Source organism: Syngnathus acus, chromosome 23 (genome assembly GCF_901709675.1).
Source record: "Syngnathus acus chromosome 23, fSynAcu1.2, whole genome shotgun sequence".
In the NCBI taxonomy this organism is placed as follows: Eukaryota; Metazoa; Chordata; class Actinopteri; order Syngnathiformes; family Syngnathidae; genus Syngnathus; species Syngnathus acus.
The window spans coordinates 780,102-802,565 of NC_051107.1; the positions used below are offsets into that span (position 1 = coordinate 780,102).

Below are 22,464 nucleotides of genomic sequence, written 5' to 3' on the forward strand. Positions count from 1 at the left end.
TCATAGTCGAAGCGAAGTAAAGCCGAGTTCATGACCAAAAACGTCCTCTGCGGCCTCCTGTATTCTGACCGATACACCATCTTGTACACTATATACACCCAAGATCTAGCGTATTACCCTCCCCAACATTGTGGTCCTTCGAGCCGGATATAGTGTTCAGGATGGAGCAAGATCAAGAAAGACACCTGGATGTGAGGCCAAAACGTCGGACGCACCCCCCAGCTTGGATGCAGGACTTCGAGGTGGACTACGTGGGATATGAGCACAGCGGCCAACCACGGTGGGACTCGTTTACACCGACCCCAACAGGCAGACCGTCATACCCACAGAAGGGACTAGTCCAGACGATCTCCTTGCATGCACCTCAACTTCACCCGGAGAGCTTCGAGGATGCTGCTCAGTATAGATCCCCTCAGCTAGCCTCAAGCTTCACCCGGAGGAGGAATGCGGATGATAGAACCTTATCTGCACCTGTCCAGTCATACCAACAACAGCCAGCCCAGCACCCGATGTACCACCCGAACCGCCAAACCTTACAAGATGAGAATGCGGTTCTGCGTGAGACTCACGAAGCCATCCATGCCGGACTGAAGGAGCTAAATAAAGCCCGTAGTGACCTTCAGCAGCTGATTGACGTGGCCCACTCTCTAAGAATAGGCACGAGTCAAGTGAACATCCCTCTACCAGCATGTTCCAGTCCCACACCACCTGATGGGGCCGTCACCACGAGCAACAGCTCGACATTCACTGAGTCAGAGGAAGAGGAGGATTGGCCTGATCCCCCGCCATGGCCTGAACCCGAGGAAGCTCTAAACGCCGACCTCAGTGCCTTTAATCTGGGAGCTCATCAGTTACCTCCTTACCTGACTCCACCGAAGACCAAGCCTCTACACTACAGGCCTCAGCCACAACCAGCCCAATTCCGTCATCCACAGTTCATTCCTTCTAGCCGTGAGTCCTCCCATGTTCCTCCTGTACCGCCATGTAACTTACCCTTACCTCTAAGAGCATCCCCAACTGGTCCATCACATCTTCAAGTGCCACACTCTCACAGAACCACCCCTTACATGCAACCTCCATTCCCAGAGCCAGTGTACAGAGGACCCCAACCGACCATTCCCAAGTTCACTTTCCCGGACCCTAGTGAGTTTGCCCGGCTACGTATAGCATTAGAGAACCTCCTCCCCTCCAATGCTACAGAACTCTTCAAGTATCAGGTACTAGTAGACCATCTTAAGTTAGAGGAGGCCAAACCGATTGCTGACGCCTATCTAAACTCCCCAACCCCCTACATGGACACCATGACAGCTCTCTATGACAAATATGGTCAACCTCATCAGCTTGCCCTAAAGAAGATATCCAGCGTCCTGGATGGCCCGGAGGTCAGGCGGGGTGATCCAATGGCGTTCCAGAAATTTGCCCTTCAAGTTCAATCACGGGTGGGTCTCCTCCAGACCCTCCAGACCTTGGGCCACGAAGGAGAAATTGAACTAAGTTGTGGCTCTCACGTAGCTCGCCTACTGAGTAAGCTTCCTCCTGAACAGCGGGCCGATTTCCGCCGTTCCCAGCCCACTCGATCTGGAGCCACATCCACCTTGAGGGACCTGTCAGAGTGGCTTCGCCACGAGTCATGGTGTCAGGACTTTGACGATCCTACCAGTAGCCGGAGCTCCAAGGAGAAGCAGAGTACTAAATGGAACATTCGTCCTGTGGCTAAGCAAACAGCAGTCCTGCATAGTAGCCAGGAGCCCTCAGTGAAACTAATTAAAGAGAAACCTGTCAAAGGGAAAGACAAGTCCAAGGTATACTGTGCCTATTGTGAGAGTACAGACCACTACCTCAGCCAGTGTAGTGGTGTAGCCCAGCTCACCAAAGACGAGCTGAAAAGGTGGATCCAGGAGCACAAGCGGTGTTGGCGCTGTGCCCGTCAACACTTCGCCGCTCAGTGCAACCTCAAGAAACCCTGTAACCTTTGTCAAGGCAAGCACCTTCTCGCTCTCCACGAGATTAACGTAAGACCTGAGAAAGTTAAGGATGACTCACCTCCAAAGGCTGAAAGCTGCCTGACTACCTGTGCCTCCGAGTCCTTCTACCTTGACCGACCACATGTGGGGAACCGAGTCATGTTGAAGGTGGTGCGAGTACACGTGCACTATGGTAGTCAGAAGTTAGACACCTTTGCTATACTGGATGATGGGTCTGAGAGGACTATGCTGCTCCCCACCGCTGCTAAGTCACTAGCCCTTAACGGCGCTCCCGAAGACCTCCCACTGCGCGCAGTGCGCTCGGACATCCAAGTTTTGCATGGCCGTACAGTGTCATTCCGGGTCTCCTCCCCCACCAACCCTAATGTCATGTTTAAGATCACTGATGCCTTTACAGCCAGCCATCTTAATCTAGCCCCACATAGCTACCCAGTTAGCCACCTACAGAGGAAGTTCAAGCACCTGCGTGGAATCCCTATTCCTACCTTCCGAGAAGTAAAGCCCTTGCTTCTCATAGGTTCAGACCAGCCCCACCTCATAACCCCCATCGAGCCTGTCAGGCTTGGTCCTCACGGTAGCCCAGCAGCTGTCCACACTAGACTGGGGTGGACCTTGCAGGGCCCGTGTCAGTCGACGGGGCGGCCGGCTCACCCAGCTCAATGCCTGTTCACCTCTGTTCCACCACCCATGGATGATCTCTACAGGCATGTGGAGAGACTCTGGCAAGTGGATACAGTCCCCTACAGGCCAGAGAGGGAAGTGACACGATCCAAGCAGGATCAGCAAGCCATAGCCCTGCTGGAGACGAAGACAGTACGTACCGAGGTGAGTGGCATCCTTAGATACGCTACTCCCCTGTTACGCCATGCGGCTATGCCCCTATTGCAAGCACCTAAAGCAGGGGTCCCCAAACTTTTTCCTGTGAGGGCCACATAACTTTTCCCTTCTCTGATGGGGGGGCCGGTGTCAGTTTGTAACAGAAAAAGTGTGACGATCGTAGGGGAGCTTAAAACATTTATTGTTTTCCAGAAAGCCGCATATAACCAAATAACGGTTATTTAATAACCCTTTCCAGGTTCTTTACAGAAAAAAAGTCAGGAAACAAATAATAACACTATTAATGAAATAAATAATAACTAAATAACCCTCTCTGAGTTCTTCACAGAAAAAACAGGAAATAAATAATAACTAAATAACTCTCTCTGGGTTCCTCATAGAAAAAAAAGCCATGGAACATTAACTTTCTGTTGTGCCATGCACAATCTTAACAGATAAAAGTTCAGCTCAGTTGTCAGAGCAGAATCTCTCTGACACATATGAGCAGTCTCTTAAAGTTCTTGTGTTCCTTCCTTATAATCCTTTTGTAGGTTCCAGTAGGCTTGTAGACACCGCTGTCTTTTTTGTTAAAGTTTGCTAGTGCGTCATAGTCTGGAGTAAAATTTGTTGTGGCAATTCTTAGGTGAGATCCGAGGTGTTGGTCCGTTTACCTCGATCTGTGACGGTTTGATGTTGACGTTCATGTGGCTGAACGTCACGTCGCGTACGTCGAGCCAAATTGGCCACTCTCTTTTAAACGCTCGGCACTGTGTCCACCTTGCTTTTCCTTGGGCGACTCATTTTAATGGAAGGATTCCAGGGGAAGGTTTGTGGGTGGCTTTAGCGCAAAACTGCATCTGAAAGCTCAGCGCGCGAATTACAAGAATGCTGTCGTCACAGCCCACGCTCTAAATTCGGGACTGATACAAATAGAGCGCGAGTGCGCCATGTCCGTACTACTGAGTACGTACACGCACTTGTGAGTGTGCACCGAGCTTTCTGACACGGCTTCCGGTAGTAAATGCGCAGGCGAGCGCTTCCCCATCTACTGGGGAAACGCAGTCATTGCAGGCAAAATGACCAAAAAAAAAAGTTTAATAATACAATTTGTTCAGGGTTGGCGGGCCGGATTAAACGGTCCCGTGGGCCGTATCCGGCCCGCGGGCCGTAGTTTGGTGACCCCTGACCTAAAGAATCAGTTATGGCCCTGCTGCGCAGCACTGAGAGACGCCTCCTTAAGAACCCTGAGCAGGGACAAGCATACCAAGCAGAGATGCGGAAACTCATCGAGTCAGGCGCAGTGCAGGAAGTTAGCGAGGACACCTCATCAACGGAGAGCTGGTTTATCCCCCATCACCTCGTGACCCATAACGGGAAGAACCGCCTCGTCTTTAACTGTTCTCATCAATTTTTGGGCCAGTCCCTTAATCAGTTCCTCCTACCAGGCCCAACTCTAGGTGCCTCCCTGCTAGCGGTCCTATTGAGGTTCCGAGAATGTCCCATTGCAGTCAGTGGGGACATTAAAGGGATGTTCCACCAGGTCCGTCTCCTCCCTGAGGATCGCCCCCTTCTGAGATTCTTATGGAGAGACCTAGAGGTAGAACAACCACCCACGATCTTTGAATGGCAGGTCCTCCCCTTTGGGACCACCTGTAGCCCATGTTGTGCGACATACGCCCTGCAAAGCCATGTCAAGGATCCCAGTAAGTCAAACGATGACATGAGGTTCTCCGTGGAGCACTGTTTCTATGTCGACAACTACCTGCAGAGTGTGGCTACACCCAGCGAAGCAAAGGGTCGGGTGGACCGGCTCAGGGAGCTCCTCGCCTCGGGCGGCTTTGAATTGCGACAGTGGGCTTGCAACGACCCAAATGTTCTCAGCCACCTACCTTCAGAGCTCAGATCCACCAGTCTAGACCTGTGGTTAGCCCAAGATAAGTCCAACCCGTTTGAGTCGACCCTGGGCCTCAGCTGGAACTGGCAGGCAGACTCCCTAGGCTACAAGCAGCGGTTAGTCCCTTACGATGTACCAACCTTGAGGAACATTTATAGAATCCTAGCCTCACAGTACGATCCATTGGGATACCTGCTGCCATTCTCCACTCGCGCCAAGCTCATCCTAAGACAGCTGTGGGACAAGCAGCGAGGTTGGGACGATCCTAACCTCCCTCCTGACCTGCTACAGGCTTGGTCCTGTTGGGAGGCGGAGCTCAAGCATCTGCCGGACATTACCATGCCACGTCCGTATGCGCCTGCTGATAGCCCCCGCGAAGGGACCACTCGGCAAGTGCACATCTTTGCTGACGCCTCAGAAAAGGCCTACGGGGCTGTAGCCTTCCTCCGAACCGAAGACAACCAGGGTAAGGTACATTTATCCTTTGTTCTGGCTCGCTCCCGCATAGCCCCTAAGCGTGTGCATTCTGTACCTCGCCTTGAGCTGTGTGCGGCTCTTGTAGCAGCGCAGTTGGCTTCCACCCTTAAGAAAGAGCTTGCTCTCCCAGTACACAGCACAGTATTGTGGTCTGACTCTACCACTGTACTCACCTGGCTACATTCACAATCCTGTCGATACAAGGTGTTTGTAGGGTCAAGAGTAGCTGAGATCCAGGAGCTTACGGAAGGCTTTGTTTGGCGCTATGTAGACTCAGACAACAACCCACATTGATATCCCTGTTGGAGCCCAATCGATGGTCACAAGGACCCGCCTTCCTTCTACAGGGTCCAACCACCTGGCCAGAAATGCCACACTGTATTCCACCTGATGATGCCGCTGAATTAAGGAAAGGTACTTTCTGTGGGTCCACCGTCACCTCACCTGACATTGCCATTCTACAAAACAAGACATGCAACACCTGGCAGGAACTCATGGACGCTACTGCAAGGGAGCTTCATGGCCAGGCCCCTTCGGTTTACTCACCTACCGCTGAAGAATACCGACAAGCTGAGGTACTCATCCTTCAACGAGCCCAGAAGCAATCCTTTCCAGACGATTGTGCTCAGCTGTCAGCAGGGAAGCCCGTCAAAACTTCGAGTCGACTCCTTACTTTAGCGCCAGTCGGCCTCCTACTCTGATTAGGTCGATGGAGGCGTCCATCGACCCAATCAGAGTAGGAGGCCGGTTACGCCGTCTAGAGGGCCAGAACGAGGTCACCCCACACCCTATCGTCCTCGACGCCTCACACCCTGTGACCCGCCTGCTCATAAAGAAATATGACCAGGACCTTAAACACCCGGGGCCAGAGCGAGTCTTTGCAGAGCTGCGGAGGACCTATTGGATCATTCACGGCCGTGAAGCAGTTCGTCGCTATCAACGTTCCTGTGCAGATTGTCAGCGCTGGCGGGCCAAGCCTTCCATACCTAAAATGGCTGACCTCCCAACCGCACGCCTCCAGTTGCATAAACCTGCCTTCCACGCCACTGGCATGGACTGTTTCGGTCCCATGTTAGTAAAGGTTGGACGACGCCATGAGAAACGCTGGGGTCTCATCTTCAAGTGCTTGACCACCAGAGCGGTACATCTGGACCTCATACGAAATATGGACACTGATGCTTTCCTGATGGCTTTGAGGCGATTCATTGCCAGAAGAGGAACCCCCTCGGAACTGTGGTCAGACCACGGGACCAATTTCAAAGGAGGAGAGAAAGAGCTTCGGGAAGCCTTCACAAGTATGTGTCCAACCCTACAAAGTCAACGCGCTCAACGTAAAATCAAATTCAACTTCAACCCCCCAGCAGCCCCTCACTTTGGTGGAGTATGGGAGAGAGAAGTACGAGCAGTCAAGTCTGCACTCCGCACCTGTCTAGGTACTGAGCCTATCCATGAGGACGTCCTCTCCACCGTCCTGTTGGAAGTGGAGGCCATTCTCAACTCAAAACCTTTGGGCTATGTGTCCGCTGACCTGTCTGACGTCGACCCCGTGACCCCCAATAGCCTCCTACTGGGGCGGCCTGATGGATCACTCCCCCAAATTGTCTACCCGAAGAGCGAAATCCTGAGCCAAAGGCGCTGGCGGCACTCCCAAGTCCTTGCCGACCAGTTTTGGTCAAGATTTATCAGGGATTACCTACCGGGATTGCAAACAAGACAGAAATGGCAAGCCTCCCCCCCCGACCTCCTGGAGAAGTCAGTGGTCATGATCACCGAGCCACAGTTACCCCGTGCCATGTGGCCTATTGGTCATGTGACGAAGATCCATCGCAGTGACGATGGCCACATAAGGTCAGCTGATGTCGACATTAAAGGGCATGTGTACACCAGACCAGTAGCTCGACTGGTGGTGCTACCAGCCCTCCCATCGGAAGTGACTCGAGACTCTCATAAAGACTGATGAGCCTTCATTTGTAACAAATGTGCCCTGCACATTTGGGGGCGGCTGTACAGAAGGCTGTAACATTGTTTGCATGCTGTGCTGTTCTATGTGCATGTTTGTGTTGGCAGCGGCTCTGCCTTGTGTTCCCGCTCCGCATGTCACGTGACTCCATGGGGTGACGCGGCATTCTCCGCGCATGAGCAGGGCAGTCCGGAAGAGAGCAGTTCACGGTATGGTGGTGTAGAAGTTCGCTAGTCATAGTCGAAGCGAAGTAAAGCCGAGTTCATGACCAAAAACGTCCTTTGCGGCCTCCTGTATTCTGACCGATACACCATCTTGTACACTATATACACCCAAGATCTAGCGTATTACCCTCCCCAACAATCACCAATATGCGGTCGAAAACACAGAAACATGAATTTTGGAGCATGGAATGTGCGCACACTAATGGACAGTGTAACCAGTGATAGGCCGGAGAGGAGAACCGCCATCATTGCCAGGGAACTGAGAAGATGCCGGAGTGACACAGCTGCTCTTTCAGAAACCCGACGGGCAGAGGAAGGTCATCTGAAGGAGGAAAAGGGTGGATACACTTTCTTCTGGAAAGGAAAGGCCACAGATGAGCCTAGGATCCACGGGGTTGGTTTTGCCATCAAGAACCAACTGATCAGTCAGCTCTCTGAACTCCCTGTGGGAATCAGTGAGCGCCTGATGACCCAAGGAGGACAAGATTATTATATTGGGAGATTTCAATGCCAGAGTGGGCCGGGACCACCACCTCTGGAAGGGCACCATTGGAAAGGAAGGCATTGGAAACATCAACTCCAACGGGGTTTTGCTTCTTAGCAAATGTGCTCAATACGACCTTACCATCACCAATACCATCTTTCGCCAGAAGAACAAACTCAAGGGTTCATGGAGACACCCTCGCTCTAAACAATGGCATCCTATTGATTATGTCATTGTCAGAGCCAGGGATCAGCGCGACGTGAGCATCACAAAAGCCATGATGGATTCAGAGGCCTGCTGGACAGATCACCGCCTGATACGATCCACGATGTCCATCAGACTCAAGAGGAAGAGGAGATTGCAAAAGAAGCTGAGCCGGCAGAGACTAAACCTCGAGACCCTGAACAACACTGCCGCCCTGCAGCTGTTTCAGGCCTCTCTTGGAGAAAGCCTCAATCAGGAATACCCTGAGGACATTGAAGAACACTGGAGCCTGCTCAAGTCTTCCATCCTCGACACCTGCCGTGCCACTCTCGGGTACAAGGCCAGAAAGCATCAGGACTGGTTTGATGAGAACGACACAGAGATAGAACAGCTCATCTCCAAGAAAAGGGAAACCTTTCGTGTCTGGCAAAATGACATCACCTGCACAGCAAAGAGACAGGCTCACTCCAGAGCCAAGGCTGACGTCCAGAGCCGGGTGAGACAGATTAAAAACTCCTGGTGGACAGAAAGGGCACTGGAAATCCAGAGTTTGGCAGACTCTGGTGACACCAGAGGCTTTTTCAGCGCTACTAAGGCTGTCTACGGCCCAAGCCATCGCGGCCAAAGACCCCTACGCTCTAAAGACGGGCAGGGGCTGTTGAAGGACAATGAGTCCATAAACAACCGGTGGAGAGAGCCCTTTCAGGAACTCCTCAACCGTGACAGCACAACTCAGTCAGATTTCCTCAGTCACATCTCTCAGAGTCCCATCAGGGAAGACATGGGTGAACCTCCCACTTTAGTAGAGGTCCAAGATGCCATCAGGAGCCTGAAGAACAACAAGGCCTCTGGGCCAGATGGGATCCCAGCTGAGGTCCTAAAGGAAGGTGGACTAGAGCTCCAGCGCCACCTCCATTCCCTCTTTCTGAAGGTCTGGGAAAAAGAAGTACTCCCCTCGGAGCACAGGGATGCTCTGATAGTGACCATTTTTAAGAAAGGGGACAAAGCGGATTGCGGAAACTATAGGGGCATCTCGCTCCTTTCAACAGTTGGCAAAGTACTTGCTCGTGTTCTTGCCAATCGCCTACTGCCACTGTCTGAGGAAATTCTCCCATAATCGCAGTGCGGTTTCCGCCCGTCTAGAGGCACTGCAGACATGATTTTTACAGCACGCCAACTCCAGGAGAAATGCCGTGAGCATAAACAGCCTTTGTTCATGGCTTTCATAGACCTTACAAAAGCCTTTGACACGGTGGATCGCCAGGCCCTATGGAGCATCCTTCTGAGGTATGGTTGCCCGGACAAACACGTCAGAATACTGCGTTTATTACATGACGGAATGACAGCCACAGTGCTCAACAACAGCTCCTTGACTGAGCCTTTCACTGTAGAGACAGGGGTCAAACAGGGATGCATTATTGCACCCACCCTGTTGTCTGTCTTCATTGCCGCCATACTCCACCTCATCAACAAAGAACTACCACACGGAATCCCAATATGGTACAGGACTGATGGCAGGCTCTTCAACCTTAACAGGTTCAAAGCCAAAACCAAGATCAGAACCACCACGGTCGTGGAGCTCCAGTATGCAGACGATAATGCCATTGCAGCACACTCTGCAGAAGACCTCCAGGGCATCCTGAACTCCTTCGCTAAGGCATACAGAGCCCTGGGTCTGACCGTGAACATCAAGAAGACCCAGGTGCTACATCAACCCCCACCCAACCAGCCATCTACTCCGCCCATCATAAATGTGGACAACACTGCACTTGAATATGTTCACCATTTCCCCTACCTCGGCTGCTTTCTCTCCTCCAAAGCGGACATTGACTCTGAGGTCAACCATCGCCTGAGCTGGGCCAGTGGAGCGTATGCCAGACTCCGGAAAAGAGTCTTTGAAGACAGAGACCTCCGGGTTGACACCAAGCTCCTGGTTTACAAAGCTGCGGTTCTCCCCACCTTACTTTACGGGGCAGAATCATGGACAACCTACAGCAGGCACCTAAGAGCTCTTGAACAACACCACCAGAGAACCTTGAGGAAAATACTCAGGATCAAATGGGTGGACAGACGCACAAACATCAGCGTTCCGGAGGAAGCCAGGATACCGAGCATCACCACCTTAATAATGCAGCACCAACTCCGATGGACAGGACATCTCCTCCGCATGGCTGACATCCGCCTCCCCAAACAGATGTTATACTCCCAGCTGGAGAGAGGTCCGCGAGCCCCGGGCGGGCAAAAGAAACGTTTTAAGGACAAGCTCAAGACCAATCTCAAGAAATTCCAAATAACATCTCGGGACTGGGAGCGCATCGCCTTGAACAGGAACTGCTGGAGGGCAGCGGTGCAAGAAGGTGCAGCACATCACGAAAAGGAACTCCGCCGTGTCGCAGAAACCAAACGACAACTCCGAAAGGAAAGACAAAAACAGGCTCCAGCACGACCACAACCCACCACCACTTTCCCCTGCCCACACTGCACAAAAATATGTGGATCCCGGATCGGCCTCTACGCCCACCTGCGGACCCACAAGTAGACGGCCCTGAGAAGAAGACAGTCATACTCGTCCCGAGTGACCGCCGATGATGATGATGCGTGCCTCAGCCATCGAACAAGTGTCACCCAAAGTGTTTCAAAAGCGCACGATGTAAATGATTGCATAATTTTGCTGGAAAAAAACAATTTGTTTGGTTTATTTTCCCCCCTAATTTGCCGTTATTGTTGATTGGATATTACACGGCGGAGATTGCGAGCGTCAATATAATTTCCAGTAGTGGCTGTGCTTGTGTGATCGCATGGTGGGTGGTAAGGGAACTGCACGAAGTTGTTTTCTCCAAAGTGTTGTGGAACAGGATGTACCATCGGTCCAGACAGGGAGGACACCTGACAAGAACACCTCAAGGATGTATCATCGGCCCAGACAGGGAGGACACCTGACAAGAACATCTCGAGGCCGGTGAGGAACGAGAATAACACCCCGTCCTGGTGGTCGGACCCAACCGCCAGACAGCTGAGGCCGGACAGCTGCACTCAGCAATAACACCCAGACGGGGAGGACTGGCCATCGACCAATCATCACACAAAGTTTTGCACGTTGGAATATTCATATTGTGTTTCTTTATAACTGGGCAACCCGGAAGAATGCGTTGTCTCTTGATGGTCACAAGAACACACGGGTTTTGGTGTGAGGGACCCGGGACCCAGGCGCCTGTATTCGCTTGCTTTGTCAGGAATAAACAATTGGTAAATTCGGTCTGATTGATCAACTGGTCTTCTCTTTGACAGAACGAACTCGCAAAATTGTTAGGTGCGCCAGTGTGTGGATGAGGACGTAACGACTCATGTGTTAAGTGTTGATCGCAATTTGGAGTCAGATCAATAACTAAAATCCGTAGCCTAACAGGCTGAAGCAGCGGCAACCGAGGTAGCCTATTCAAGGAAGCAGTTGGAAATGAAAAGGCAACGAGCTCGGCTAGACATAGATTTAGAAGAATTAGAAATTGGAAAGGGAGCAGAAGTGGCACGGGTGAGAGCAGAAGTATTGGAAGCAGCTGCAGCTATAGAAAATGAAGATGTGCTAAGCATAAAAAGTCATTTGCCAGCGCATGTGGCTCAAAAACGCACTGAAGATTATGTGCAAAGCCAAACACAGCTCAACGCGCAGTCCCTTGTAGCCTCCAGTGGAGTCCTGCGCCGCGAACCCACACATAGTCCACCACCTGCGGCAGCTGAGGAGAGGTCCTCACACAACGTCTGCAGACCATCAGTGAATGAGGAACGTGACTAAAAGGAGCAGTTCCAAGAGGCAATCAACGCTCCGTATTATGGCCCCCCATTTCATGGTGCGGTCAGACCTTGTGAGTCCAGCCTCCTACGACAGTCATCACCCACACCTACGACACCACCACGCATGGATGACTTCAGGCCTTTGCGTGATAACTTCAGGCCTCTTCAGAGTGACATCGGAAGCCCGACTCAGCCTTCACATGCAGCAAGGCACACATCTGCCCCAAAGCCACCTGACAGTCCAGATATGCGACAAGGTCAGTATTCTCCTCCTCATGCCAGCCCTCCACACATGATAGACTTTGCCAAGTTTCTTGCTCGCAGAGAATTAGTGACTACTGGCCTCACAAACTTTGATGATATGCCAGAGAATTTTAGGGCATGGCAGTCCTCATTCCTAAATGCAACACAAGGCTTAGGTTTATCATACAGTGAGGAGCTGGACCTCTTGGTGAAGTGGCTCGGTAAAGACTCGTCTGAACTTGTAAAGAGGATCCGTGCTGTTTATGTCACCAAGCCCAAAGCTGCTCTACAACTGTCCTGGGATAGACTGCATGAATGCTATGGCGCACCAGAAATAATTGAAAATGCCCTGTTCAAAAGAGTGGACGATTTTCCCCGTCTGTCTGCTAGAGACAACACGAAGCTAAGATTGCTCAGTGATCTCCTCATGGAGCTATTAGCAGCCAAAAACGATGGATATCTTCCTGGCCTTGCATACCTCGACACGCCTCGTGGGATAAAGCCTATCGTGGAGAAGTTACCTTCAGGCCTGCAGGAGAAATGGCTCGGTGTAGGCTCAAAGTACAAGGAGCGCTACAGGACATCTTTCCCTCCCTTTTCGTTTTTTGTGGACGTTGTGTATGGCCAAGCCAAGGCTCGAAATGACCCAAACTTCAGCCTGTCCATCAGTAGCCAGCCGTACGGCAAAGGTGAGAAAGCTCCATTCAAGCCAAGTGAATTTAAGACTGCTGTATCTGCGCGCAAAACAGACGTGTCTGGTACCACTGATGCAAACACCTTAAACTCTACGGACGACGGAAAGGAAAACAATGATCCGGCTCGTTATTGCCCTGTGCACAAGAAAACACAGCCATTGGGAAAATGCAGATCATTTAGAGCAAAAACATTACAGGAAAGAAAAGACATTCTTAAAGAACATAAACGTTGCTTTAAATGCTGCGCCCCAAACCACCTATCAAAGTCAAAGTCAAAGTCAGCTTTATTGTCAATCCCTTCATATGTCAAGACACACAAAGAAACCGAAATTCCGTTTCCTCCATCCCACGGTGACGAGACATACAAGTAGGCGACACAAAACAAAAACAAGAAGGCACAAACCATAAATAATAAATAATAAATAATAAATAAAATAAAATGAGCGATGAATAAATAATAGACCAATAAATAAGAGGGGCAAAACCGAGCCAGTGTGCATACAGCAGACAGCAAGAACAGGACGCTACGCTGAAAGGGGGAGCGAGTTCAGGATCCTAACAGCCTGGAGTACGAAGCTGTTGGAGAGTCTGGTGGTGCGGGAGCGCAGGCTCCTGTACCGCCTCCCAGAGGGCAGAAGTTCAAACAAAGAGTGAGCGGGGTGACTCACATCACCCACAATCTTGGTCGCCTTGCGGGTGAGATGGGAGGTGTAAATGTCCTTCAAGGAGGGGAGAGAAGCACCAATAGTCTTACTAGCCGTTTTCACTACGCGCTGCAGGGCCTTCAAGTCGTAGTCAGTGCAGCTGCCACCCCAGACAGCAATACAGCTGGAGAGGACGCTCTCAATGGTGCCGCGGTAAAAAGTAGTCATGACGGCCGGAGGAGCCCCCGCTCGCCTGAGTTTCCGAAGGAAGTACAGGCGGCGCTGGGCCTTCTTCGCCAGCGATGCGGTGTTGGTGGACCAGGAGAGATCCTCACAGATGTGCACCCCCAGGAACCTGGCGCTGCTCACTCTCTCCACCACAGCACCGTCGATGGTCAGCGGCAGGTGTTGGGCGTGACCCTTCCGGAAGTCAACAACAATCTCCTTGGTCTTGTCGACGTTCAGCAGGAGGTTGTTGTCCCTGCACCACGCGGTCAGAAGGTCAACCTCCAGCCTGTATTGAGTCTCGTCTCCCTTGGTGATGAGACCCACCAGAGTCGTGTCGTCAGCAAACTTCACTATGCGGTTGCCGCTGCAGGTGGCAGCGCAGTCATGCGTCAGGAGGGTGAAGAGCAGCGGACTGAGCACGCAGCCTTGGGGGGCCCCTGTGCTCAGCGTGATGCTGGCGGAGATCTTGTCGCCAACACGTACCACCTGCGGCCTCTGACAGAGGAAGTCCAGTAGCCAGTTGCAGAGGCAGGTACTGAGGCCCAGCTTGTCCAGTTTGCTGATGAGACGCTGCGGCACAATGGTGTTGAAGGCAGAACTGAAGTCCACAAACAGCAACCTCACATACGAGTCCCTCCCCTCCAGGTGGGTGAGGGCCGAGTGGAGGGCAGAGCAGATGGCATCCTCAGAGGACCGTTTGGCTCGGTACGCAAACTGGAAGGGGTCAATGGTGGGGGGGAGAACTGACCGGATGTGCTCCATGACAAGCCGCTCAAAGCACTTCATGATGATGGGCGTAAGTGCCACGGGGCGGTAGTCATTGAAGCAGGACGGAGCAGGCTTCTTCGGCACAGGCACGATGGTGGCAGCTTTGAAACACGACGGGACGATGGCCTGCTGCAGGGAAGTGTTAAAGATGTCCGTGAAGACACCCGTCAGCTCACCAGCGCAGTCCTTCAGCGCTCGACCCGGGATGTTGTCCGGGCCCGCCGCCTTACGGATGTCGATAGCGGCAAGCGTCCTCCTCACGCTGTCGGCGGAGAGGCACAGGGGCAGCTCGTGGGAAGGGGGAGTGGCCTTCAGCGGGCAAGTGCTGCTCTGAGCGTCGAAGTGAGCAAAGAAGCGGTTGAGGTCATTGAGCAGACGGACGTCGCCTTCACAGCTCTGCGGCGCGGGCTTGTAGTCCGTGATGGTCTGAATGCCCTGCCAAAGGCTCCGTGCGTCCCTGCTGTCCTTGAAGTGGGCGGTAATTTTGCCCGAGAACGCCCTCTTCGCTTCTTTGATGCCCCGGGACAGGTCGGCCCTCGCAGTCCTCAAGCCAGCCTCATCCCCCGCCCTGAAGGCTTTGTCCCTGGCCCTCAGCAGCCTGAAGACAGCCCCTGTCAGCCATGGCTTCCGGTTAGCCCGAGTGACGACGGATATTGAGTGTGTCACATCATCAATGCACTTCCTGATGTAGGAGGAAACAGAGTCAGTATACTCCTCAATGTCCGCCCGACCGTCGCAAGTGGCAGCCCTCCTAAACACGTCCCAGTCAGTAGAGCTAAAGCAGTCACGAAGCGCATCAGAGGCACCCTCAGGCCACACCCGCACCCGCTTGCGAACTGGTCTGGATGTTCTCACCTTTTGTCTGTATGCAGGCAAAAGCATAACAGTGATATGGTCAGAAAGTCCAAGATGGGGGAGGGGTGCGGCTTTGAAAGCTCCTTTATGCGAAGAGTAGACCAGGTCCAGGAAGCTGTCGCCACCCGTAGGAAAATCAACATGCTGGTGAAGCCTCGGAAAAACAGACTTCAGATTAGCATGATTAAAATCCCCAGCGAAGATGGTGAAACCGTCAGGGTGCGCTGTCTGTTGGTCACTGACAGCCTGGTACAGTTCACTAAGAGCCGCGACCCTGTCGCCTCCGATGTTGGAAGGCGGGATGTAAACCGCGACCAGCAGAATCGCGGTAAATTCCCTCGGCAGGTAAAAAGGACGGCACTTAATGATCACAAACTCCGCCAGTGGCGAGCAGTGCCTGCATACCACCACAGAGTCCCGGCACCACTCGTCACGGATGTAGACGCATATTCCACCTCCACGAGATTTCCCCCCTCGTACAATGGTCCGGTCCGCCCGATAGCACGCTAGCCGCTCCAGACGTACAGCCGAGTCCGGAATGTTGACGGTCAACCAAGTCTCAGTGAACACGAGCACACAGCAGTCACGCACCGTCCGGTTTGTAGATCTCAGCAAGCGAATGTAATCCATTTTGTTGTCCAGCGATCGAACATTCGCCAGAAGAATGGAAGGCACGGCCGGGCGAGCCGGGTTGGCCGCCAGCCTGGCCCGGACGCCCCCACGCTTGCCCCTCTTCAGCCTCCTCGCACACCGCTTTCGACGCTTCCCAACCGGGGGAGGAATAGCAGACGATTCCGGCGACGCTTCAGGACGTAGCAGTCCGAGCTCCTTTAATGTCCCCGCATCAAAGTCCAGAACTCGACAAAACTCGCTTTCGCCGATGTCGAGCAGAACCTTCCTGCCGTACTTGTAGCACGACTCAGTACGACGAGACGAACGCACAAAACTGCCGGTCAAACACTCATTTGACTATCCAAGGATTGTCAGGCATCATTGAAATGTGGTGAGTGTGACAGCCAAAGACACAGCTCTGCGATGCACCCAGACACCTCTCTGCCTCCCGATCAATCGGCCCTTCCACAAATAGACACAGTGGCACAAGGAAATTCCCCACTCGAAGTGACGTCACGATGCACGAAAGTTTGTGGCAAGGGCAACCTCCCACGTTCATGCTCAAAGGTGTGCCTGGTGCGCGTCTTCCCTCGGGGACAGCCAGATCGCTCTGTCAAAATGTATGTCATACTTGACGATCAGAGCAACCGCCCACTGGCCCGCTCTGAATTTTTCCACCTTTTCAAAGTCAAGAGCAGCCTCTCCCCTTACCTGATGAGGACCTGCGCTGGCACCACAGAGATGGTCGGCAGGAAGGCGGCGGGCTTTCAGATCGAAGCAGTGAACGGAGGTGTGTGCCTAGACCTTCCACCTCTCATTGAGTGCAATGAAATAATGAATAACAAATCTGAGATTCCAACTCCAGAGGTAACCCTCACACATGCGCACCTGAAACATCTCGCTCCTCTCATTCCCAAGCTGGATCCTGATGCAGAGATGATGATCCTGTTGGGGAGAGAATGATACGTGCACACAAAGTGAGAGATCAAGTCAATGGTCCTCATAACGCACCTTTTGCCCAGCGCCTGGACTTAGGCTGGGTCATTATAGGCGAAGTCTGCCTGGACAACGCCCACAAGCCAACCCTGAGCATCTTCAAAACTCATGTGCTTCAAAATGGACGTCCGTCACTTCTCATTCCTTGCCAAAACAGCATCTGTGTGAAAGAGAAACCATGCTACGGCGGGGAGGACAAGCATGGCCACACTACACATACGTTGAAACCATTGCCAGTCGAGGATCAGCTCGGGCAGACTGTTTTCCAACAAACAGACAGCGACAACAAGTGTGCCATGTCCTTTGAGGACGAATTCTTCTTGAAAATAATGGAAAAAGAAGTCGCCCAGGATGAAAGGAATAACTGGGTAGCTCCCCTACCATTTAAGTCGCCTCGCCCTCGGCTCCCAAATAACAGAGCGCAAGCCCTGTCTCGTCTCAGCTCTCTACGGCGCACTTTGAGAAAAAACGCTGAGACGAAAGAGCAGTTTTCCTCCTTCATGGAAAAGCTTTTTGAAAACAACCATGCAGAGATTCCCTCATCCATTGACGACACAAAAGAATGTTGGTACCTGCCCTTTTTTGGTGCGTACCACCCCCAGAAGCCTGGGCAAATACGGGTCGTGTTTGACTCAAGCGCCCGACTGAACGGCCTCTCCCTCAACTCAGTGCTTCTCACAGGGCCCGACCTGAATAACACTCTGCTTGGCGTGCTGCTGCGTTTCAGAAAAGATCTCATTGCTGTCACTGCGGACATCCAGCAGATGTTTTATGGATTCCTGGTGAGGCATGAGCACAGAGAGTACCTCAGATTTCTGTGGCACAAAGACAATGACCTGTCTAAAGAGGTTCAAGAGTACCGCATGCGGGTACACGTCTTCGGCAACAGCCCATCGCCTGCAGTAGCCATCTATGGACTACGACGTGCTGCTAAGAAAGGTGAAGCAAGGTATGGCACTGACACAACACAGTTTGTGCATAGACATTTCTACGTTGATGATGGACTCGTGTCACTGCCCACCGAGTCTGCTGCCATAGACCTGCTAAAACGTACCTGTGCCTCACTCGCCGAGTCTAATTTGAAGCTGCACAAAATAGCATCAAACAGTGTCACTGTGATGAAAGCTTTCGAACCTGAAAAACTGGCCTCTGGCATTAGAGAGCTGCGGCAGGATGATGATTCTCTCCCTGCGCAGAGGAGCCTAGGCTTATGCTGGGACATTAACACAGACATGCTCACCTTTAAAGTCGCCATTGCTGATAAGCCTTACACTCGCCGTGGGGTGCTGTCAGTTGTCAACAGCGTCTTCGACCCGCTGTGTCTGGCCGCCCCAGTGACCATCAAAGGCAGGCTGCTGCTGCGAGAGCTGTCCAGTGGGGTCCAGGATTGGGACACTCCACTCCCTGACGAAAAGGCGAGCATGTGGGAAACATGCAAACTCAAAGAGCTGAGCAGCCTCCATGTGCCCCGCTGCTATGTTTCAATGTCACTCTCTGAGCCAAGGTACACCGAACTGTGTGTTTTTTGTGATGCATCTAACTGGGCCATAGGGGTGGTTGCATACTTAAGAGCAGTCAGTAAGGAGGGCCATTGCAAAGTGGGATTTGTCCATCACAAATAGACTGTCACCACAGCCGGAGGCTACGATCCCATGACTCGAGCGCTGTGGTGCCGTCCTGGCTGTTGAGCTGGCAGAGTTGATCTTGAGTGAACTGGACTACAAACCAGACGCTGTGAAATTCTACTCCGACAGCAAGGTGGTCCTCGGATACATCTATAACGACTCAAGGCGCTTCTTTGTGTACGTGCACAATCGTGTGCATCGTATTCGCCAAACAACCTCTCCTGAGCAGTGGCATTATGTGCCATCGGAACATAACCCTGCTGACTTAGCCACCAGGTCAGTACCTGCATCACAGCTGATGGACACAATGTGGTTCGTAGGACCCGACTTTCTTCACAAGACTCCTAAGCTGGACACGCACATTCAGTTCGATCTGATAGAGCCTGGGAAAGATGTGGAGGTCAGACCGCAAGTGACAGCTTTACTTACGCACATCGAAACCAAGCCACTTACCTCTTCAAGATTCCAGCGTTTTTCAAAATGGAGCTCCTTGCTGAGAGCCGTTTCCTTTCTGATACATCAGATGCGTTCTCACAAGTCAATCTCCACCTCAGACTCAACAGACACACCGCAGCATACATGCAAAGGCTGGCATCAGTGCAGCGGACCTCGCACTCCTGAGGAGGTTGCAGCAGCCAAGAGACTCATACTAGAGACTGTCCAAAGAGATGCATATCCAGATGAATACGCTGCTCTTAAAGCACACAGAGAAGTCTCTAACGCAAGTCAGATCTTGACCCTGGACCCCTACATGTGTGAGGGCCTGCTGCGGGTCGGAAGGCACCTCGAAGACTTACCTGCGGCCCATTTCTGAAGTGGTCCTTCTCATGGTAAAGGCGGATTAAAAGTGGACTGGGAAAAAGGAAAGTAGTTTCAAAGGTTAGTGGCATTACATGCCCGACGGGGAGTGTTCTGCCCTCAGAATTGTTTTCATGATGTAAGAAATGTTTTCTATGTAAAGAAGCAAACACAATGGTTATTTGTCGTTCGGAAGCAAACCGGAAATGTATTTTGAAATGCACCGGAAGCTGCGTATGTTTTTGTTGAAGCGACTTGACAACTGATGAGTTGAGAGACGTTAGCGTTACTCGCGTCATCTAAGCCAGTGGTCCCCAACCACCGGGCCGCGGACCGGTACCGGTCCGTGGGTCACTTGGTACCGGGCCGCGGAGCCGCACAGGGGGAAAAAAAAAAAAAAATTTTTTTTTTTTTTCTTTTTCTCATTGACGATCAATTCATTCAGGTTAAGACGCTCGTCCCGGTCACGTGACATGTTTCCCCAGTCGAGCCCGCAAAGCTAGCAAAAATGAGTAAGAATTTATTTTGAAAAATATAAAAAATTTGGCGAATCTCTCCCAATTACATCTGTCGGTGCATCTGAAAAATAAGAACTCTTGACACACGGCGCTCGTCTCGGTCACGTGACATGTCACCACAGTCAAGCCCGCGAGGCAAGCAAAAATGAGCAAGAAACAGAGAAGTTTGGAAAGCTTCTTCGGAAAGGGAAAAACGTCCAATGAGTACACTGAAGAAGAAGAGGCTACGACTTCTAAGAAAAGGAAAGCTGCATTTAAAAGAACATTTCTGGAGCCCTACTTAAAATATGGATTTATCGCCACAGGTGACTCTGACGCGCCAAGTGCACTCCGCATATGTGGCGAAAGGCTAGCTAGCGAGGCAATGAAGCCTTCAAACCTGCTTCGGCACATGGAGACCAAGCATCCTGCATTTAAAGACAAACCTTAACCACTTCGGGTGTCATTGTCTCCGATTACGCCTAGATGGGAACGGCTCATTTCTGAGAAAAGAGCTCGGTGCTCCCACTAATTCAACGTTTTATTTTTATGTGGTTTATATTTGTTTTTATGCCAGTCGTATCATTTTATTTCATCCTATTTATATATATAAATATTTAAATAATAAATATATAATGACGTCATGATGGCGCCGCGGATGGCAGCCACGGTGAGTCGCTCTCTGTTTATTTGTCTTATTTTGTGTGTTTTCTGTGTCCTCTGCTGTCCATCCCGGATCACTTTTACTAGAGAAGCGCTGTTAAACATCGGACAGTCTTCTTCTGGTATTTTCTCTCCTGTTCTCTTCGATTCAGACTGTTTGTCGGAGATTCTAGCCGGAGCGGCGGTGCTGTACAAGCTAGCACGACGACGGCGGCGCGGAAATCGAGCGGGAGCACTCGTAAGGCTGAGGCAGAGAGGGTTCCGTTCTGCCCTACCGTCAATTCATCTGGCGAATGTCCGCTCCCTGGCGAACAAGATGGACGAACTGCTGCTCCTCACTTCAAGGAACACGGACTTCAGCAGATCCGCCGCGCTGTGCTTTGTGGAAACGTGGCTCAGCGAACGAACGCCCCACCACGCCGTGGAGCTAGCGGGCTTCAGGCTAACGCGAGCAGATCGCAGCGCGGAGCTCTCCGGAAAATCAAAGGGAGGTGGTCTCTGTTTCTACATTAATGAACGTTGGTGTACTGATGTCACGGTGTTGAAAGAGTTTTGCAGCCCTCTCCTAGAAACACTTTTCATAAACTGCCGGCCGTTCTATTCACCACGGGAGTTCTCCTCGATCGTCATGGCGGCTGTTTACATCCCACCACACGCACGTGCGAGTGAAGCCACGCAGATGCTGGCTGACCAGGTAACAGACATGGAGAAACTTCTACCAAACTCACTAATCATTGTTCTGGGTGATCTTAACAGGGCGAACCTCGCACACGAACTCCCCAGATACAAACAGCACGTAACGTGTCCCACCAGAGGGGCACAGACTCTGGACCACTGCTACACCGTGATCAAGGATGCATACCACTCTGCGGCTCGTGCAGCTTTAGGACTCTCGGACCACTGTCTAGTTCATCTGATCCCGGCCTACAGGCAGAAACTAAAAACTTCTAAGCCTGTGGTGAGGACTGTGAGGAAGTGGACAGTGGAGTCAAGGCAGGACCTCCAAGCCTGCTTTGACTGCACCGATTGGGGAGCTTTCGAAGCTGCAACTTCAGACTTGCATGAACTCACTGACACTGTCACATCATACATCAGTTTTTGTGAGGATCTGTGTGTGCAGACTAAGACCTTCTGCACGTACAACAACGACAAACCTTGGTTTACACCGAACCTCAGGAGGTTGCGCAAAGTCAAGGAGGAGGCCTTCAGGAGCGGCGACCGCGACCTGTTCAGGCAGACCAGAAACACACTGAACCGAGAGGTCAGGAAAGCCAAGAGGTGTTACGGGGAGAACCTGAAGAGACACCTCTCTGCCAATCCTGATCCCTCAACAGTGTGGAAAGGTCTGCAGAGCATCACGGGCTACAAGAAACGAACCCCCCGTCCTGTGGAGAGCCCAAGGCTTGCTAACCAGCTGAATAAGTTCTACTGCAGGTTTGATCGGTCCTCCCACACAACGGGACTTCCTGCAGCACAATCTACATACTCACCTCTCCCCACAACTGCTCTGTCCACACCTCTATCATCGTTGTCACCCACTCTCTCTCTTGCAGAGGCCGCGCCCGCACTCCAGGTCCGCGAGGAGGAAGTGCGCCAGATGTTCCGGAGACAAAAGACCAGGAAGGCACCGGGCCCAGACGGCGTGTCACCTTCCTGCTTGAAAGTCTGCGCTGAACAGCTGGCGCCCACCTTTGCACGGATCTTCAACCGTTCTCTGGAGCTGTGTGAGGTGCCCTCGTGCTTCAAGAGCTCCACCATCGTTCCAGTGGCCAAGAAGCCCGCCATCACAGGTTTGAATGACTATAGACCCGTCGCACTGACATCTGTGGTCATGAAATCTTTCGAGAGGTTAGTGCTGAACCACCTGAAGGAGGTCACAGGCCCCCTGCTTGACCCCCTCCAGTTTGCCTACCGGGCAAACAGGTCAGTGGATGATGCGGTCAACATGGGACTGCACTACATCCTGCACCACCTGGACACTCCAGGAACGTACGCCAGGATCCTGTT

The 22,464-nt window shown here is 52.1% G+C and overlaps 3 protein-coding genes across 3 annotated transcripts; all 3 read left to right on the plus strand.

Moving 5' to 3' along the window:
* The first annotated feature begins 161 nt into the window (after positions 1–161).
* LOC119117533 lies at positions 162–5,466 on the plus strand. Its single transcript, XM_037243871.1, has 2 exons — positions 162–2,810; positions 4,987–5,466. The coding sequence occupies exons 1-2, from the start codon at positions 162–164 to the stop codon at positions 5,464–5,466; spliced, it is 3,129 nt and encodes a 1,042-aa protein (XP_037099766.1).
* Positions 5,467–9,329: 3,863 nt separating this feature from the next.
* On the plus strand, positions 9,330–10,638 carry LOC119117460. Its single transcript, XM_037243736.1, has one exon. The coding sequence runs from the start codon at positions 9,384–9,386 to the stop codon at positions 10,581–10,583; it is 1,200 nt and encodes a 399-aa protein (XP_037099631.1). The 5' UTR covers positions 9,330–9,383; the 3' UTR covers positions 10,584–10,638.
* A 5,607-nt stretch (positions 10,639–16,245) lies between these two features.
* On the plus strand, positions 16,246–18,788 carry LOC119117451. The gene is made up of 2 exons (XM_037243728.1): positions 16,246–17,823; positions 18,168–18,788. Exons 1-2 carry the CDS (start codon positions 16,838–16,840, stop codon positions 18,280–18,282), a joined length of 1,101 nt encoding a protein of 366 aa, XP_037099623.1. The 5' UTR covers positions 16,246–16,837; the 3' UTR covers positions 18,283–18,788.
* The last annotated feature ends 3,676 nt before the right edge of the window (positions 18,789–22,464 follow it).

Excerpts from the sequence above, each read along its gene's own strand:
- LOC119117533 (XM_037243871.1), top strand. The coding sequence starts at position 162 with ATGGAGCAAGATCAAGAAAGACACCTGGATGTGAGGCCAAAACGTCGG. Across the intron at positions 2,811-4,986 it reads CGAAGACAGTACGTACCGAG|GCTTGGTCCTGTTGGGAGGC; the intron begins GTGAGTGGCATC and ends GACCTGCTACAG.
- LOC119117460 (XM_037243736.1), top strand. The coding sequence starts at position 9,384 with ATGACAGCCACAGTGCTCAACAACAGCTCCTTGACTGAGCCTTTCACT.
- LOC119117451 (XM_037243728.1), top strand. The coding sequence starts at position 16,838 with ATGATACGTGCACACAAAGTGAGAGATCAAGTCAATGGTCCTCATAAC. Across the intron at positions 17,824-18,167 it reads GCTAAGAAAGGTGAAGCAAG|TTGTCAACAGCGTCTTCGAC; the intron begins GTATGGCACTGA and ends GGGTGCTGTCAG.